The sequence below is a fragment of the Psammomys obesus genome, unplaced genomic scaffold (assembly GCF_907164565.1).
Source record: "Psammomys obesus unplaced genomic scaffold, mPsaObe1.curated_primary_1811, whole genome shotgun sequence".
Classification (NCBI taxonomy): Eukaryota; Metazoa; Chordata; class Mammalia; order Rodentia; family Muridae; genus Psammomys; species Psammomys obesus.
In genome coordinates, this window is record NW_026596109.1 from 2,482,216 (window position 1) to 2,499,525 (window position 17,310).

The following is a 17,310-nucleotide window of genomic DNA, read 5'->3' on the forward strand; positions in this document are numbered from 1 at the left end:
ACTGAGTTCACTATAGGCTTTTATGGTCATTGGTTATGCAGTTAAATCCATGCTAAAGCATTACTGTTCCCATCCCATGGCTGCTGTAATTTATGGAGTGTTTAAAATTAGCTCAGCTACTTCCCCCTTTTACAGCATCACAAGTTTAACAAGTCACAGGCTGATATTTTATTGCAGCAGCTGCTGAAGAGACCACAGCTATCTCTCCTTTCTTAACGTAGTTGTAACACGCATGCACATGTGGCCCCTGACCATTCTTTTCTCTCAAGAAGACAAAATCACAAACTGTAATTTCAATGCCAGGAAGTTTCATCAACATCGCTATTTGGTAAATTAAAAAAACAACTTTTATATTATTTATGATTTATGTTTAATTAGCTCCGTTTTCATCAAGAAAAATAATTTTTAATCTCTACTGAAATTACTATTACTAATACTATTAGTGTGTGGGTTTGTGTTGTGGGGGTAGTGTGTCCTATTGTGTGTCATCAAGTTCAGAAAAGAACATTTGGAGTCTGGGGTCAAGCTAAGGTCATCTGGCTTGCACAGCAAAAACGTCTTTACCCACTGAGTTATCTCTCTGCTCCTCCCCACAAAAATAACTTTTAAAGAATTAATATAAGTAGAAGAGATGTTTAAGACTAGCACAGGACATGACACAAGCTGAATGACAGAGAAAATGGCAAAAAAAAAAAAAAAAGGATGAAAGGAAGTAGACCAAAATAAAGAAATGAATTAGCAGTGATTTTTTTTTTAACAGGGTTTGTATATTTTTGGCTTTCTCAATAGAAGTGATATGGGGAAACAAGGGGCCTGACATCGTACCTTGCTGGCATCAGCTTCTTTGAAAATCATGTATGGTTCTGCACACTCTCCAATGTCTCCTTGCTGCAGGACTTTTTCTAGCTGTTAGAGGCAAAAACAGAAAAGTTTAGCTCAGGTTTTAAAAATCAAAGCACCGAGTTAGAACAGCAAACATGGTTCAAAATGCTAAAAATCGATGTAATGTCAGTGGCCGGCAGGAGAGCTAGCTAGCCTTACAACTTGTCTGCCACAAGGGAGAGATGCCCTCTCCTACCCTTGCCCCTTGCCACCTATGGCAGGTGGGAGAACTGCGCCTGGGGTCCTGAGAGCAGGAGAGCTGGCCCTGCCTCTCTCACAGCACTCAGGAGAGTGGGCCCTGTACCAGGGACACCACAGCTGTCCCTGGCTGTGGTGGCTGCAGGTGAGCTAGCCCCAAGGGTATGAGAGCAGAAGAGGAAGCAAGCTGACGGCTCAAATACTTCTCAGGCCCAGATCCTGGGCTCTGAACTGGTTCACCCCAACATCTACCCCATCAATGAGCTGCTGGAGTGCTTAAAGATCCTTCAGATCCAAAACACAGCATCTCCATGACACAAGGCAACAAAGGATGTCTCAGAGGAATCCCATTCAAGTTCCAATATTGATAGAGTAGCAGAAGCCAAAGGCTTTGTACCAGACCAATGAGCCACTGCAATGAACATTTGCAAGCAAAGAAGTATGGACAGAAGGGTATACTGTGTGACACACTATGACACACTGTGACACACTACAGCTTCTGTGAGATTTTTTTCCCTGTTGGGAGAAAGGCTGCAAGAGTAAAGGGTAAATACAAGGGGTGGAGGAGATGAGTGGGATTGGGGTGCATGATGTGAAATTCACAAAGAACCATTAAAAAGTTTTTTAAATCAATATAATACTTCACACATTAATGGAATGACACATGGAATGATCGTATCTGTGCAAAAAATAGATCCAAAAAATAATTCAAAATCATTTCCCTACAGAACTGCTCGACAAACTATGAATGCATGGAAATTTTCTCAATATAAAAAGGCTATGTATGAAAAGCCCACAGCTAACCTTCTCAAGAGTGACTCAAAACTTTCCCTCTAGCAGTAAGACAAGGACACCCAATTTAGCATTTTCTATATGAACCCGTGCTGGACTTAGAACCAGAGCAACCAGACAAACAAAAGAAATAACAGACGTGAAATGGGAGGGAAGAAGTGAAACGGTCTCTACTGGCAGTGTGATCTTTATCACTATTATTTGAAGGAAGGGGGAGAACAGGGTATCTCTGTGTAGCCCCGGCTGTTCTGGAACTTGCCTTGCAGACCTCGAACTCAAGAGATCTAGCTGCTTCTTCCTCTCAAGTGCTGGGATTGGAGGCGTGCACCACCACACCTGGCATCATGAGCATAACGTCAGCATCGTGAATGAACATCATCAGCACGATACACACTGGTTTTGGCAGCAGCATCACTTGCGTAAAAACTCCAAAGACTTCATTCAAGGAAAGAAAAAACAGCACCATAAATGCTGGCTGCTGCTGAGTAAGCCTGCACTGTTGGCCCTGCTAGCAGGTAAGAAAATGAGGGCAAGGGTTGCAGCTCTTGACGCCCAACCGCCTCAGGCCTAGCATCTTCTAAGCCGGCCTGGCCTGCGAAGTGAAATTCTGCTTCGAAACTGAACGAACTACCAAAACTAATTGACGAATACAACAAACTTTCAGGGTACACGTTAACAAGAGGGAGTCTATAAAGAAAATAAGAAAACAATTCTACTGACAACAGCATTAACAATATTATTTAGTAATAAACTTAACCAAGGAAGTTAAAATCTATACAATGAAAACAAAAGGTTGTTGGAAGTAACAAAAGCATAAGAAAAATTCAAAAGATATTCCAAATTCAAGAAGTGAAAGATTTAATAGAATTAAGAATCCAATGTTTTCCAGTAAATAGTGGGATCTGGGAAAGATCATCCTGAGTGAGCTATCCCAGAGGCAGAAAGATGCACACGGTATATACTCACTCATATAGACATATAATATAGGATAAACCTACTAAAATCTGTACACCTAAAGAAGCTAATCAAGAGGGAGGACTCTTGCTAAAATGCTCAATTCCTATCCAGAAAGGCAAAGAGGATGGACATCAGAAGAAGGAGAAAAGAGGGAACAAGTCAGGAGCCTGACACAGAGGACCTCTGAAGGGCTCTGCCCTGCAGACTATCAATGCAGATGCTGAGACTTATGCGCAACCTTTGAGCAGAGTGCAGGGAATCTTAGGAAAGAAGTGGGAAACAGTAAGATCTAGAGAGGACAGGAACTCCATAAGGAGAACAACAGAACCAAAAAAATCTGAGCACAGGGGTCTTTCCTGAGACTGATACTCCAACCAAAGACTATGCATGGACATAACCTAAGACCCCTGCACAGATGTAGCCTATGGCAGTTCAGTATCCAAGTGAGTTCCATTGTAATAGGAACAGGGACTGTCTCTGACATGAACTGATTGGCCTGCTCTTTAATTACCTCCCCCTGAGGAGGAAACAGCATTACCAGGCCACAGAAGAAGACAATGAAGCCACTCCTGATGAGACTTAATTGACTAGGATCAGAAGGAAGGAAAAGAAGACCTCCCCTATCAGTGGACTTGGGAAGGGGCATGCATGCAGAGGGTGGAGGAAGGGAGGGATTGGGACAGGAGGAGAGGGAACCACATGGGGAGATACAAAGTGAATAAAGTGTAATTAATAAAGAATTTAAAAAAATGAAAAAAAGAATCCAATGTTGCAATTATGTGAATAATAAAAGCCCCCCCAAGAAGAATCCAATGTTGCTCAAGGACACAATTAATAAAATTCCTATCAAATTTTTGAGAGAAATAAAAAAAAAAATCCATCCTAAATTTGAAAAGGAGTATCAAGAGAAATCTGAAGCTTGAGAAAAGCAAACAAGTAGAAACGTCACTTCAGATGTGAAAAAACAGATCACAAGTCAATAGAACTGTGGCCTCGAAAGAAGACACAGCTGCACTGTAAATCTGCAGGGGCAGCCACGGGTTCATGGTTTGAATGCAGGGTCACAGACCTGCAGGCTGTGGGCACCTAAGAAGTGGAGCCTTGCTGGGAAATAACTCATTGGGTTCCAGTCAAGTATCCGCTGCTCTCCAGAAAACCACAATGTAAAGAAATGTCATTTCATGTACCTACAGCCACAAACAGAGCCTTTTCTACTGTGCTTCTCCAAATGGATGGGAATTCCTCTAAAACTTGAAGCCAAAGTAAGTGTTTTCCCCTTTATTTTGTCTGGTGTTTGGATGGCTGGAATCCTGTAACCATAAGCCAAAATGGAGTCTCCCTCCCTTGGGTCTGTCAGGCATCTGGACAACCATAATCCTTCTGAAACAATTAGCCAAAATAAGTATCTTCTCCCACGCTCCTGTCAGGTATTCGGTCACACTGATGGAACAATAACGAATAAATGGAACAGAAGAGAAATTCCAGAAATAACCCCTGCATATAGTCGTTTTAAAAAAATACGTGTATGACTCATCTGCTTGTATATATGTGCATACATATGTGTCTGGGGCCTGTGGAAGTCAGAAGAGGGTGTCAAATTCATAACAGCATGTGGGTGCTGGGAAGCAAACCCAGATTTTGCACAAGAGCAACAAGTGCTCTTAATTGCTAGGACATCTCTCCAGCCTGGTCAAATGTTTCTTGACAAAAGATGCCAATATGATTCACTACTGAAAAGGCACTTTTTCCAGTAAATACAACTGTGAAGACTGCTAATCCTGCTAAGCTGGAGCCTTACTTTACACTTTACCCAAAATTCAAGCCCAAACGGACCTAAAACCTAAATGTAAGACTATTAAAACTATAAAACTTTTTAAAAAGTGCTTTATGCATTTGGAAGAGTTTGTTCTTGACCTGTATCATTACCACGATATAGGTAAAAACAGACAACCTACACCCAAACTGACAATTACCACGTTAAAGGACCAAATAGACAGAATGAAAAGAAACCATGAAGAATAGGATAAAATTATATGCAAAGCACTAGTCTGACAACAAATTAGTATTTCAAATGCATAAAGAACAACTCAGGAACAACAACAGTGATGATGAGAAATCCAATTAGCCAATAAACAAGCGATTTTATTATAGCTGAGTATAAAATATGCCAAAGAAACTCATGTGTTTTAACACTTGGTTCCCAACCAGTGGAGCTGTTCCGGGAGACAATGGAGCACGCGCAGGGTGTGGCGTGGCTGGAAGGAGGAGGTCAGCTGGGGCCGGCAGTGTGGCTTTGTGGCCCTCTTACTCATCCTGTGTGCTCTCTGCCTCCAGCTCCACGCCAGCTGCACATCCTGCTCAGCACGATGCTCCCTGCTGTTGGGCCTCCCCTCCATCAGGGAGGGCATCCACTCAACTGTTGGCCAAAGAAGTTCTTCCTTCCCTAAGGTGCTTGTTGTTGGCTATTTGATAACCAACAAAAAATGTAACCAATGCAGAAAATCATATCAGAAGTGATACTGTCACTGCGACAAAGCTGGTTGTATGGTTCATGGACTTTTGAAGCAGGTCTAGGGAAGGAATGTGGGAGAATTTGATCTGATCTTTGGTTGGTCTGCCTTGATTCCTTCTGAACGGGAACCTTTACTGTGTAGCACTGTACTCTGGGAGTATGTGAACTGTTTTGATTGTTTGTGTAGGTGTTACAGAGGCTCAGATGTTAAGAGACTGACTTCAGTCAAAGAAGAGACTTGAACTTCTGAATGGCTCTTGTTAAAGACCACAGGCTTTTAAAGTTGGATTGAATGTCTTTTGCATGAGCCTATGGGGCCAGGAGTGCAATATTATGATTGAAATAGAAAATGTTATATAGCTTTCCTTATAACAGCATTATTCATAACTGCAAAGGAAGGAAGGAGGGAGGGAGGAAGGGAGAGAGGGAGGAAGGAAGAGAGAGAGGGAGGGACAAAGAATCTAAATATCCATTAACTTGGATAAACAGATAAGTATATTACGATATGTGTATACATATACACATATATCTACATATCTATATATACATATATAGATATATACACAGTGAAGTATTATTCCATTAAATGTAGTCTAACATGTATCAAAACCTTCATGAACCTTGAAAACATGTTTTGTTAGATATCTCCAAAAGACAAAAACTTCCATAAGGTATCTCAAAAATCCACTTTACAAAACAGAAAGTATAATGAGGATTTTTAGAGAATGGGGTAAGGTTTAATAAGGAGTTGTTAGTAAGTTTTTATTTTCTGAACTGAAAAACTTCTGGAGACTGATTACAAAACACCATGAATATACTTAATAATGATCTGTACACTAAAAATGATTAAGATTATAAATTGCAATTTTACCACAATTAAAAATATTTTAGACACTTTCCTCCTCAAACTGTTTTTAGTTGTGGGCACAGAAATACAAAGCAAATTAAGACATGATGTGCAGGGGCCCGTGGAAATCAGGAGCCGTTGGATGCCCTGGAGCTGGAATTCGAGGTGACGCTGAGCCACCTGATAGGAGAGCTGAGATCTGGACTTAGGTCCTTTGTGAGAGCATCAAGTGATCTTAACCACCAAGCTGCCTCGCTAGCCCTCTTCACAATAATAGTCTCAAGTGGCTAAATGGATGTTTTCTCAATTCCCATTATTTCTATAAAATATCTCACTTTCCTATGTATTTTTTTTCTTTTTTAAAAAAATTTAGCTGGGGAACTGGCTCAGTTTGTGAAGGGTTTCTTACAAAAGCACCAGGACCTAGTTTCCTGACACTACTCCCCTCAAGGCTCAGATGTCTGGGTACAAGAGGCAGAAAGAATGTAAGAGCTCTCAGATATGGTGGGTGAATCAAAGAAACAGTGTCTTCCAGACACAACAGAACCAATGCACATATTAACTCAGAGTCTGTAGCAGCACACACAGGGCCTGCAGAGTTCCAACCTGAAAGGGGAAGATAGACATGGGATCCCAGCCCTAACCAAGCACTTATCTGTGACTGATACCTGCATATATCAACCACACTTCAATTCCTAGGAAGATGCTAAACAGAAAGAATTCAGATGTCTTCCTAATAGATTACAAATGTTCACTGAATTAGCACTGCAAGACACAAACTTAAGTAAAGCAAAGTGTGCCCAGCCAGGATAATGGACAAGCTGTCATCTTCATATATTCTTACCATGAAATAATACAAAGCAACAGAATACATTGAAAACTTGCTTTAAACAAAGTACAGACTATTCAACTAGATGAAATAGAAAAACATTTCTCCCTCCCAACTGTACCCAACCCACCTTATCCCTTTAACCATTCAAAAACAGGGACAAAGTGTTTAGAAGAAATGGGGCAGTGGATAGAATGAGGGTACTATACTATTCCCAACCTTGTGTGGTACTGGAATTCTTCTGTTTCATTTCTTAACTTGGCTAGTCATTCAAGTGTATTCATTTCAGGATCATTAATCAAACTACACATTTAAAACTTCTACAATCCCTTCTATAGTTGTGTCATATTTTAATGGAAATTTAATTTAAATAATTATTTTAGGTAAATCTTATTAACATCACCTAAGTGTAATCAAGTTTTACTTGTCCATGTACATTTTCTTTCAACATGCTTCGTGCTTTTGTTCTTCCAAATAACATTATGTAGAATACAGCATAACTTCTTCATCTACTTGGCCCCAAACAACCACACCATCAACGAGTGAGGGAGCGGGGAAGTTGCAGGGAATTAATAATCCTTGCTGATTAAGAATCCAAATATTCAAGCAGCAATACTTGCACTAATAGCCCCAATTTTTTACCCTTCTTTTATCTTTCCCTTTCCTACAAGATTCTGTGAACTTTATTCCAATAGAGATCTATTCTATGCCCAATTGTCTGCTCTGTTATGACCTGCTTTCAGCCAATGGGATGTTAGCTGCCTTGATATGGCCAACTGAGTCTACTCTTTGGTATGTCTACAAAGATAAGAATTTACTGCTAAAACAACACACCCAGAAAACATCTCCATTTCGGGCTAAATCAACTGATTCCAGACAACACAGACACACAAACATGTCTACCTGAAAACAGTATAGCCCAGATTAGCTTGCCAACACATAAATCAGATGTATAGATAAATACACAAAAAAAAACATTATGAATTACAAACAAAGGCTTTTTGTTACAGCCCACTGGAACATCCTCTTTTTGTTCTTGTACAGCAGTAAGTCAACACAAGTGCTAAGGAGATTTTCTCTCATGAAATGACAATAAATGAACTGAAACTATATATCAAACTGTATTATTTTTTCTAGGAAAAAAAGAGAAATATGATCATGATGGACCACAAATGACTAAAGAAAATCTCCAAAAATAATTTCCTTTAAAATGTAATAGCAGAGGTTTGAATGTATATGGGTATTTATACATACAAACATACATTTACTTGTATGTATTTTATAAATAGAATTACAATATATAGATTTATTTTTCACTAAATATTCTCACATTTATTACCAGAACATAATTTTTCAAATTATGGTTCTACATCATATGAATTTACTATGATTTACCTATTTCTTTATACTGAACATTTATATTCAGTATATTTATTCCTAATCCTAAAAGTAATTTATTCCCATTATTCCCAAGTAAATCATTTCATTTCCAAGCAGCCTATATCCCAATCATCTTTACCTTACTAGTTTCTTCAAAATGATCTAGTTTATAAAAACTTGCCATTTTCTCCATGTAATATCTGTATTTCTCATTCATGTTCATCTTTCTTAAACATTAATATTATAATATATTTTATTGTATATTATTATTACTATTATTATTTGGGGTATTTGAGGACAGGGTCTCTCCTTGCTATCCTGGAACTTACTATGTTGACCAGACTTGCCTCAAATTCAAATGCTCCTGCCTCAGCAGTGCTGGAATTAAAAGTGTGATTAAAGGTGTGTGTCACCATGTCCAGCAGAACTCACCTCATTTAAGAGGGATTTCTGAAGTGAATTTCTCCATGACTGTTACCTGAAATTAAGCCTAACTGTAACCTGAATTTATAGAAATGTATCCAATAAATTGGGGAATTATTCCTGTGGGTAAAATAGACTAATTTTATGAAAATCCACTTATAATATTATTTTAAAAGTATTATCTTTTAATAATAATTTTATATAAATAAAGTGATTAAGGAATATATTTTAGGTTGCTCTCAAGTAAAGGTCAACTTAACCAAAGTCAAGTAAACACATTCCTCTGTTTGTTCATTTTTTAACATTCATTTATTTATTTTATATATGAAGGAGACCTCACCAACATGCATGCCATGGCACTCATGTGAAAGCAGAAGACAACTTGCCAGGGTCAGTTCTCTTCTTCCACCACGTGGATTCCAGGAACAAACAGGTGGCAGTGACCACCTTTAAACCGGCAGAGCCATCTGCTGGTCCCAATTAGTGTTTAAGTTATAAGATAGTAGCATAGTGATAATTTGAATTTATTCCCCCAGTGCCAGGGACTAAACCTACGGCCAGCCAAGTACACACTGGACAAGTGCTCTATCACTGAACACTAAACTGTATCTCCAGCCTTCATTTTACTTCTTATTTTGAGACAGTTCTCCTTAAGTATCCCAGGCTGGCCTTAAACTCACTCTATAACTCAATCTAGCCTTGAACTTGCCTATCAAATGTTGGAATCACAGACCTATATTACCAGGCCTACCTAGTGTCTAAAATTTATAATTACTTTTTTTTTTTGGGGGGGGGAGTATGTTTGGGCATTTTTGTGGTTGTTATTTTCATTTTTGTTTTCCTTTCTTTAAAGATTTATTTATTATTTATATAGCACTCCAGAAGAGGGCACCAGATCTCATTATAGATGGTTGTGAGCTACCATATGTTTGGTGGAAATTGAACTCAGGACTTTTAGAAGAGCAGCTAGTGCTCTTAACCTCTGAGCCATCTCTCTGGCCCTTGTTTTCCTTTTTAAGAGACAGGGTCTTGCTAGGTAGTCCAGCTGGCCTCAAGCTTCCAACCCTTCTGCCTCTATCTCTAAGTGCTAGCTGTGTCTCTATGACCAGACAACATTGTTGGTTGTCACCTGGCCGACAGTCAAATCACAATGATCTATGAACTCAATGCTGTAACTTTCATATTTATATGACTGTGACATAACTGCAGCACAGTTAATTTAAGGCTAATTTAAGAAGACCTAGGTCCTGAGTTATTCAGTCAAACATTCCTCTAAATGTTGCTGTGAAAGGGTTTTTAGAGATGATTACCAGTTCAGACAGAAGCCCTGAGTGGAGCTGATCAATCTCTACTCTGTGGATGGGCCTCCCCCAATCCGTTGATGGCTTTACGAACAAAGACTGAGTTTTCTTGAAGACAACCGTAACGGAAACCTAGCCCAAGTCTCCAGTCTGTTACATGGACTCTGGACTCCAGACTATAATAGCATCTAGCTCTTAGCTGAATTTGCATTTGGCAGCTTGCCCTACAAATCAGGGCAACTGTTAGCTCCCACAATCACATCAGGCAATCCCTTACGATAAGCCTGCTGCTGGACTGCAGAACCTTGACTACCGCCACTGTCCACTCAGGAAACGTTAAGTCATATTAAACACAAAACCAAGACAGGTACTCTCCTTAGTAAGTTTACAATATTAACAAAGACATGAATAGACAGCGAACAATAAATACATATGTTAAAGATAGTCTCACCTTTATCACAAGAAAGACATCTTGGGAAGGGTAAGTTATGGAAAAAATGGCTGATCTTGCCAGTGTGGTAATGGCAGCAGGTGGCACATGTGGCCGCAACAACCCCTTCATCTGTTCTGAATTAAGGTCAAAATAAAAGTTCTCGGAAATCTGAAAAATACATCCAGAAATTTACATTTTACACCAATACAACAATTTTGATATGCACAAAAATCATGTATCTAGCGTCCCAAGACATTACAGAAAATAAAACCCTTTCTAAAACATTTTATTCAAATTCACAGTTGATTATGTATTTCACTAAGACCAATCCACAGATCTGCATCAACGGCAAGAAAACATACAAGGTCCTCTGGGCTATCACACGGGAAACGCTTTCTAAAGACTCGAACCGCAAGTCCCTCTGCTAAAACTGCAGTTAAGGCTGCACTGAGATGAATGGCTACAAGCTGAGATTTAGAACTTCATGTCACTGACTTAATCCCAGCAACTTTCACTTTACAAAGCTACCTGACAAGTTCTCCCTGAAGAAATTAATCACAGGTCATGTGCTGATAACGACGGTACGTCCAAGTTTCTACGACAGAGTGACCCAGTGTATTAAAGTAAGAAATGCAGGATTCTCGGATATGTGGCTGAGTACTCGACCCCAGGCTCAAATGCCCAGAGCCCTGGGCTAATCCTCAGCACCACAGAAAGAAGAGGGGAAGGAAAAGGGAAAGCTGAAGAAGAGGGAGAAAAAGAAAGCAAAGAAACAAGAAGAAAAGTTGTCTGATGCCTCATGAAAATTCCAAAGTGTAATAAAAACAGCACAGTAAAACTAAACTCACTCCTTCAGACACGCCACCTAAACATACATAAAACAGTGTCAGCAATTAGAGATTTCAAACTGTATCAATACATTTCAGGGATCATCATGTTTATTTTCTTACATACTGCTTCTAGCCAGTGCCCTATCCTGCACTAGCTTGTTTATTTCTTAAAAGTTACACCTGCCATTTGCTTTGGGATGTTTTCAATAAGAAAAAAAAAAAAAAAACAGGTTTCAACTGAAGTATTTTCTATAAGAAGAAAATAATTTCTGGGCAGGAAAGATAGCTCAGTAAAGATAGCTCAACTAAAGTATTTTCTATAAGAAGAAAATATTTAACTAAGCTTGAAAAGATAAATTTCTGGACTGGAAAGATAGCTCAGCGGCTAAGAGCACTGTCTGCTCTTCCAAAGGACCTGGGTTCAATTCCCAGCACCCACATGGCAGCTCACACCAGCCTGTAACCCCAATTCCAAGGGATCTGACAGCTTCACACTAATGTACATAAATTAAAATTAGATAAATTAGTAAAAAGGTAAATTTCTATTTTCTTTTTCAATTAATAATGTTCGAGAAATCACTAACTGTTTATCAATCAGGCATTTAGGCAGGTTTCTAAAACATATCATTATGACAATAACTGCAATCAAGTTCCAGAAACTTACCTTTTTCTTTTCCTTGACATCATATAAAGCCAAACTAGCAAAAATGGGCTCAATTTCAATCTCAAACCTTTATGGGAAAAAAAAAAAAGAGGATAAAGTAGCTTTAAAATGCATATGAAAGATAGATTTGGGCTAAAGAGATGGCTCATCAATTTAGGACTGTTGGTTATGCCGAGAACCAAAGTTCAGTTCCCCACACAGACATCAGGCAACAGCTAACGGCCACACTGAGCTGCCGCGGATTCTTCGGGACCCCACAGACATCTGTTCTCACAGGTACACATCCACACACAGATGCACAGGCGGAGACAGAAACACACACACACACACACACACACACACACACACAGAAAGAGAGAGAGATCTGGAAAGAAGTTCTGATTTCAAACTTCATTGTTTCATATCTTCCTCCTTTACACCTGTGCCTATCTGTATTACCCTAAGAAAAACTTTCCAAACGTAGCTTTCATAGTTTTAAAACCAGTCTCGTGTCTGTGTAACTCTCCTTATTTTTCCAGCAACAACAGATCTAAATTTGCTAAAAGCTTCACAGAACTTTCGTTCTGTGGCACTAACCCCTTATAACCTGTAATTAAGTTGTTTGCTTAGGTGTGTTCACTTTGAAATAAAGTTTTAAGATTTTTTTTTTCTGGGCTATAAAGCAAATATTTCATACACAAAAAAGTAAAAAATACATTTAAAATATTCAGAGAAAAGCAAAGGCATTTGGAAAGGCCCACCATGCAAGAAGAACTGAGATGAAGTTGAGTCATCATTTATCCAGGCCTCTGTCATAATAAGGAAGGAGAGGAGGGAGAAGGGAGGGAAGGGGAGGAGAGGAGAAAGCCAAACAAAGGGAAAGTAAAAGAAGCAGGAAGAAATGAAACGAAGAAAGAGACAAGAAAAAAAATGTTTTTCTTTAGGGATAGTGCTTGCTGTGCTGCTATAGAGTTTCTATACACAGATAGAAGCTTTACTGTTTTGTTTTTGTGCTTGCTGTGCTGCTATAGAGTTTCTATACACAGATAGAAGCTTTACTGTTTTGCTTTTTCCAACTTAAGTACCAATGACCTGTAAATAATTTATGCATAATAGTGAGTAAGTAGTTAAGCTTCCTTTTCTCTCTCTCACACACACACAGGAGGTCAAGGGACAGCAGAGATAGACAGACAGGAATAGGAGAGGAAAGTGTTCTAATATCCACTGATAAAAGTTGCACAGGCCTGTGAGTATAACAAAACACACTGAATTATACAATAGAATTCATTAGTAAATTGTAAACTGGGCATAAACTGAATAAACTATATAATACGGAAACTGTATCAAATAGAGCTGTTCTTTTTTTTTAAGTAGAAGTATCTCATACATACATCAACTGACACTTTAGGAAGTGGCATAGCCATTCAGTGGACTATCATTTGGCTACATATAGTCATAAACTTTGATATATGCTATAATATTGATGAGCCATGAAAACATGTATGAAGAAAACTCCCCACATAGTTTATAATTCTATTTGCAAGACATAAGCAGACAGATGAACATACAGAAACAGCAAGCCAGTTTGGCAACGGCCAGAGAGAAGAACGAACAGGTGGCGAATACTGCTGTGGGCAGAAAGACACCCTCAAATTCTTATGTGAAGCCCACGATCTGAAAAACTACTGAAGTTAGGGTCTGTTCAGTGGGGAAATCAAGGTGAAACAGAATCCTAAGGGTGGGACACGGATCCAGTGAAACTGGAGTCCCTGCAAAAGGAGGAAGAAGGCCGAGGAGCACCTTCAGCACATGCTTAAGAGCTGAGTCTGGATCCCACAGACACAGCCAGGCATGGAGGAATGTGTCTACAGAGCCCAAGTGCTGTGGAGGCAGAAACTGAGGGTCCCTGGAGCATGAGTGTTTTAATCCCAGCACTCATGAGGCAGGCAATGTCCAAGTTAGAGGCCAGTCTGTTCTACACAGTCTACATAGTGAGTTCCAGGACAGCCACAGAAGGAAGGAAGGAAGAAAGGGAGAGGGGAAGAGAGAGAGGGAGGGAGAGAGGGAGGGAGGGAAGGAGGGAAAGGAGGGATGGAGGAATGAAGGGAGGGAGGGAGGAAAAGAGAAAGATTTCTTGTGTTCATAACTCCCCATCAAAAACAGCTGCCAGCAGACCTCACAGGCGGCAGTAAATGAAGAGCTGTGCAGCTGCAGCGGTCAGCATTGTCTCTAAAATGTTCTAGCTTCACGTACAAATGTAAAAACTAATACTACTCAGTTTAGGGCATGAAAAAGTGCTTCCTGAGCTGGCTTTGGCAACAAGCATCACACAGTAAGCCCTGGCCCTGGGCAAGGATGGCACACAAAAGCAAATTAAGCCTTCCATAGTTTGTTTTAATTTGGAGATCAGTGAGTTTAAAAAAGCTCATGAAATTGTTTGTATAGTTTGTGTTTGTTTCCCAAGATGCTTTCTATTCCTAAATGAAAATCATTTTGGAGGCTGGAGAAATGGCCATCCTCTCAGAGAAGAACACACACACTGCTCTTGCCAAGGACAAGAGTTCTGTTCCCAACAGCCATGCTGACTCAGTCCACTGTAACTCCAGCTCCACGGAATCCAGTGTCTGCCAGCACTTGGATTTACATGCTCATATACAGAATCAAAACCAAAATAAGACAGGTTGCTGGGACCCAGAGCAGTGCACTGCTCAGCCATCACCAGAGAAGCTTCTCCGCGCAGCAGGTGGCAACTAACACAGAAAACAGCCGGACAGTGTGTGGCAAGGGAGAGACCTTGGAGCATCTTCACTAAACCCCTCCCCTTAAGGCTCAGGATCTATGCGGAGGAGGAGACAGAGAAACGGTAAGAATCAGTGAGATAGATAACTCCAAAGAAAGAGCATCTTCAGATCCAACAGGACTAACACACCTATGAGCTCACAGAGACTGACCGTATGCACAGATTTGCACAGGTCCAGGCAAACGTCCCAGCTCAGAGAAGGAGAAGTGAACACAAAGTCCCAACCCAACCCCTGCCGAGAAGCTATTGACAATCAAGATCTGCTGTAAAGAAAAAGTCTATTTTCTCCAAAGGAGCCACTGTGTATATCACCCACACTCCAGGGCAGGCCCCACACCCAGGAGTCGCTGACCAACAGGAAAAAGATGCCATTTTTTTGTATCTGCTTTCTGTTTTGGTTTGCTTTGCTTGTTGATTTTTACAGAGTCAAAGAATGTAAGAGAGAGAACATGAAGTTGGGTGGGAAGGAAGGGAGGGAAGATCGGGGAGGAGGTGGGGAAGAGGAAAGAATATGATCAAAGATATTATTGGAGAAAATTACTTTTACTGATCCTTGATGAATTTCACATTATGCACCCCAATCAAACTCACCTACCCACCCGTTCCTCCACCCCTGCAACCTCCCCTCAAAAGAAAACAACAAACAAACAAATAAATGTTTTCCCATGGAAACTGCAGTGTCACAATATGTCACACAGTACAAAATAATAATGATATTAATAATAAGCCAGGGGTGGTGGCAAATGGCTGTAGTCCCAGCACTCGGGGAGGCAGAGGCAGGCGGAGATCAGTGAGTTCCAGGCCAGCCTGGTCAACAAAGCAAGTCCACAGCCAAGGCTACACAGAAAAACTCTTGTCTTGAAAAAAACAAAAACAAAAAAACACCCTAGACTTCTTTAAGGTAAAAGACTGAGATCTTATGCCTGTAAGTTTCTCTGTGAATGTGTGGAGGGGACTATCCTTTCCTTAACCTAACATGGACAACTGGAAAAAAATAATAAAAGGACAACTCTCAGGGTTTCTGGCAGGAAGCATATATATATATATATATATATATATATATTATCACTCTGTTTATGTCCTCATTACACAAAAGCTTTCTTAAATTAGAATTACTTCGGGGAAAAAAGATTAAGGTATACACTGAAAATTCATAAAACCTAAAAATATAAATAAATGATTTTATTTGAGAGAGAAACAGAGGGTTTTGTTATCCAATCTAAGTGGCCTCAAACCCACGCCCCGCGCCCACAGCCTACTGAGTGCTGGGATTAGATACACACCAACATCCCCGTTGCCATGTCACTCTTGTAAGGCAGATAATATGAATACAGTAGTTTCTTACTTATATGCACTTTCCTCCTTTTGAAGAGCTGTTCATAACAGATGTGTGGAAAACATTAAATAAAACTAGACATTTTTCTTAAAACCAAAATAAATATGTAAGTTCTTAAAAAAAATAACTTCAAAAGAAAAAATGAAAAACAATTCTCATAAGGATGCATACACAAACATAAAATTTGAAGTTTTGTTATACCGGTAATCAAAATATTAGCCCCGGTAACAGAAATGATACAGTAAAAGAAATACTCACTTGAGTGATAAACATTTTACAAGAAGTCTTTGTCCAAAATGCTCTTTAGGCACATCAGGAACACTGAGCCGTTCTATTGGTTCTTCCTACAGAGTGAGAAGTTAACAGCAGAGTGAACACAGGGTATCTCAGGGTTTTGTTTTTAAGACTTTAAGCATTCTAGTGCTCTCAGTCTTCAGTAAAACACAGGAAAGAATGCCACATTTGTCTATAAACAGAAGCCATTACACCCCAAATGTACTCAGTCACAGAAATTCCTCATTGAAAGTAAATCCACCAGTATTGAAAGCATGTTTAACTCACATATTCCATGGCTGCTTCCAACCTCACTGTAATACATACAAAGTATATTCCCAAAAGAGGTAACGTAATGATCACTTGCTGCTTCTATGTGGTGCTGGGGACTGAACCTGCAGCCCTGCTCATGGTAGCTAAGTGCTCTGCCACTGAGCTCCATCCCTGGCCCATTTTACTTTAGTTTGCAATCAATTCTCAGTAGGGTACCCAAGCTGGCCTTGAACTAATTAAGTAGCCCAAGCCGTCCTTAAACTTGTGATCCTTCTGCCTCAGCTTTCCAAGTAGCTGGGATGACAGGAAGGCGCCATCAAGTCTGGCTTCCTTGCTGCTTTATATGCAAAGTCAATACCTCATCTGGTGATGGATGCAAAGCAAACAGCTCCTTGTGACGGTTTGATTTCCTTTGGTCATTATTCTGATGGTCTATTTCTTCATTTGGAGTTCGATCAAGTAAATTAGGAAGCAAGGCATCGGGAAGCGAGTTTTTTAAGTCGAAGATGCTACAGGCCCAGCTGCCCCTTGGGGTATCATCTATTGACATGGAACGTCTTTTAAGGTCATCCTGTCATGAGAAACATTAAATTATGAATAT

At 39.8% G+C, this 17,310-nt stretch overlaps 1 protein-coding gene across 6 annotated transcripts in view; it reads right to left on the reverse strand.

The window, feature by feature from the left end:
- Positions 1–17,310, reverse strand: part of Dock7 (dedicator of cytokinesis 7) — a 191,754-nt gene that overhangs the window by 139,045 nt on the left and 35,399 nt on the right. For all 6 annotated transcript variants that reach the window (XM_055628697.1, XM_055628699.1, XM_055628700.1 and 3 more), the window contains exons 6-10: positions 17,068–17,280; positions 16,422–16,507; positions 12,049–12,115; positions 10,573–10,722; positions 826–906 (exon numbers count right to left, since the gene is read on the reverse strand). In XM_055628697.1, coding sequence (XP_055484672.1) covers positions 826–906; positions 10,573–10,722; positions 12,049–12,115; positions 16,422–16,507; positions 17,068–17,280 — 597 coding nt within the window. The remainder of the gene's footprint in view (positions 1–825; positions 907–10,572; positions 10,723–12,048; positions 12,116–16,421; positions 16,508–17,067; positions 17,281–17,310) is intronic.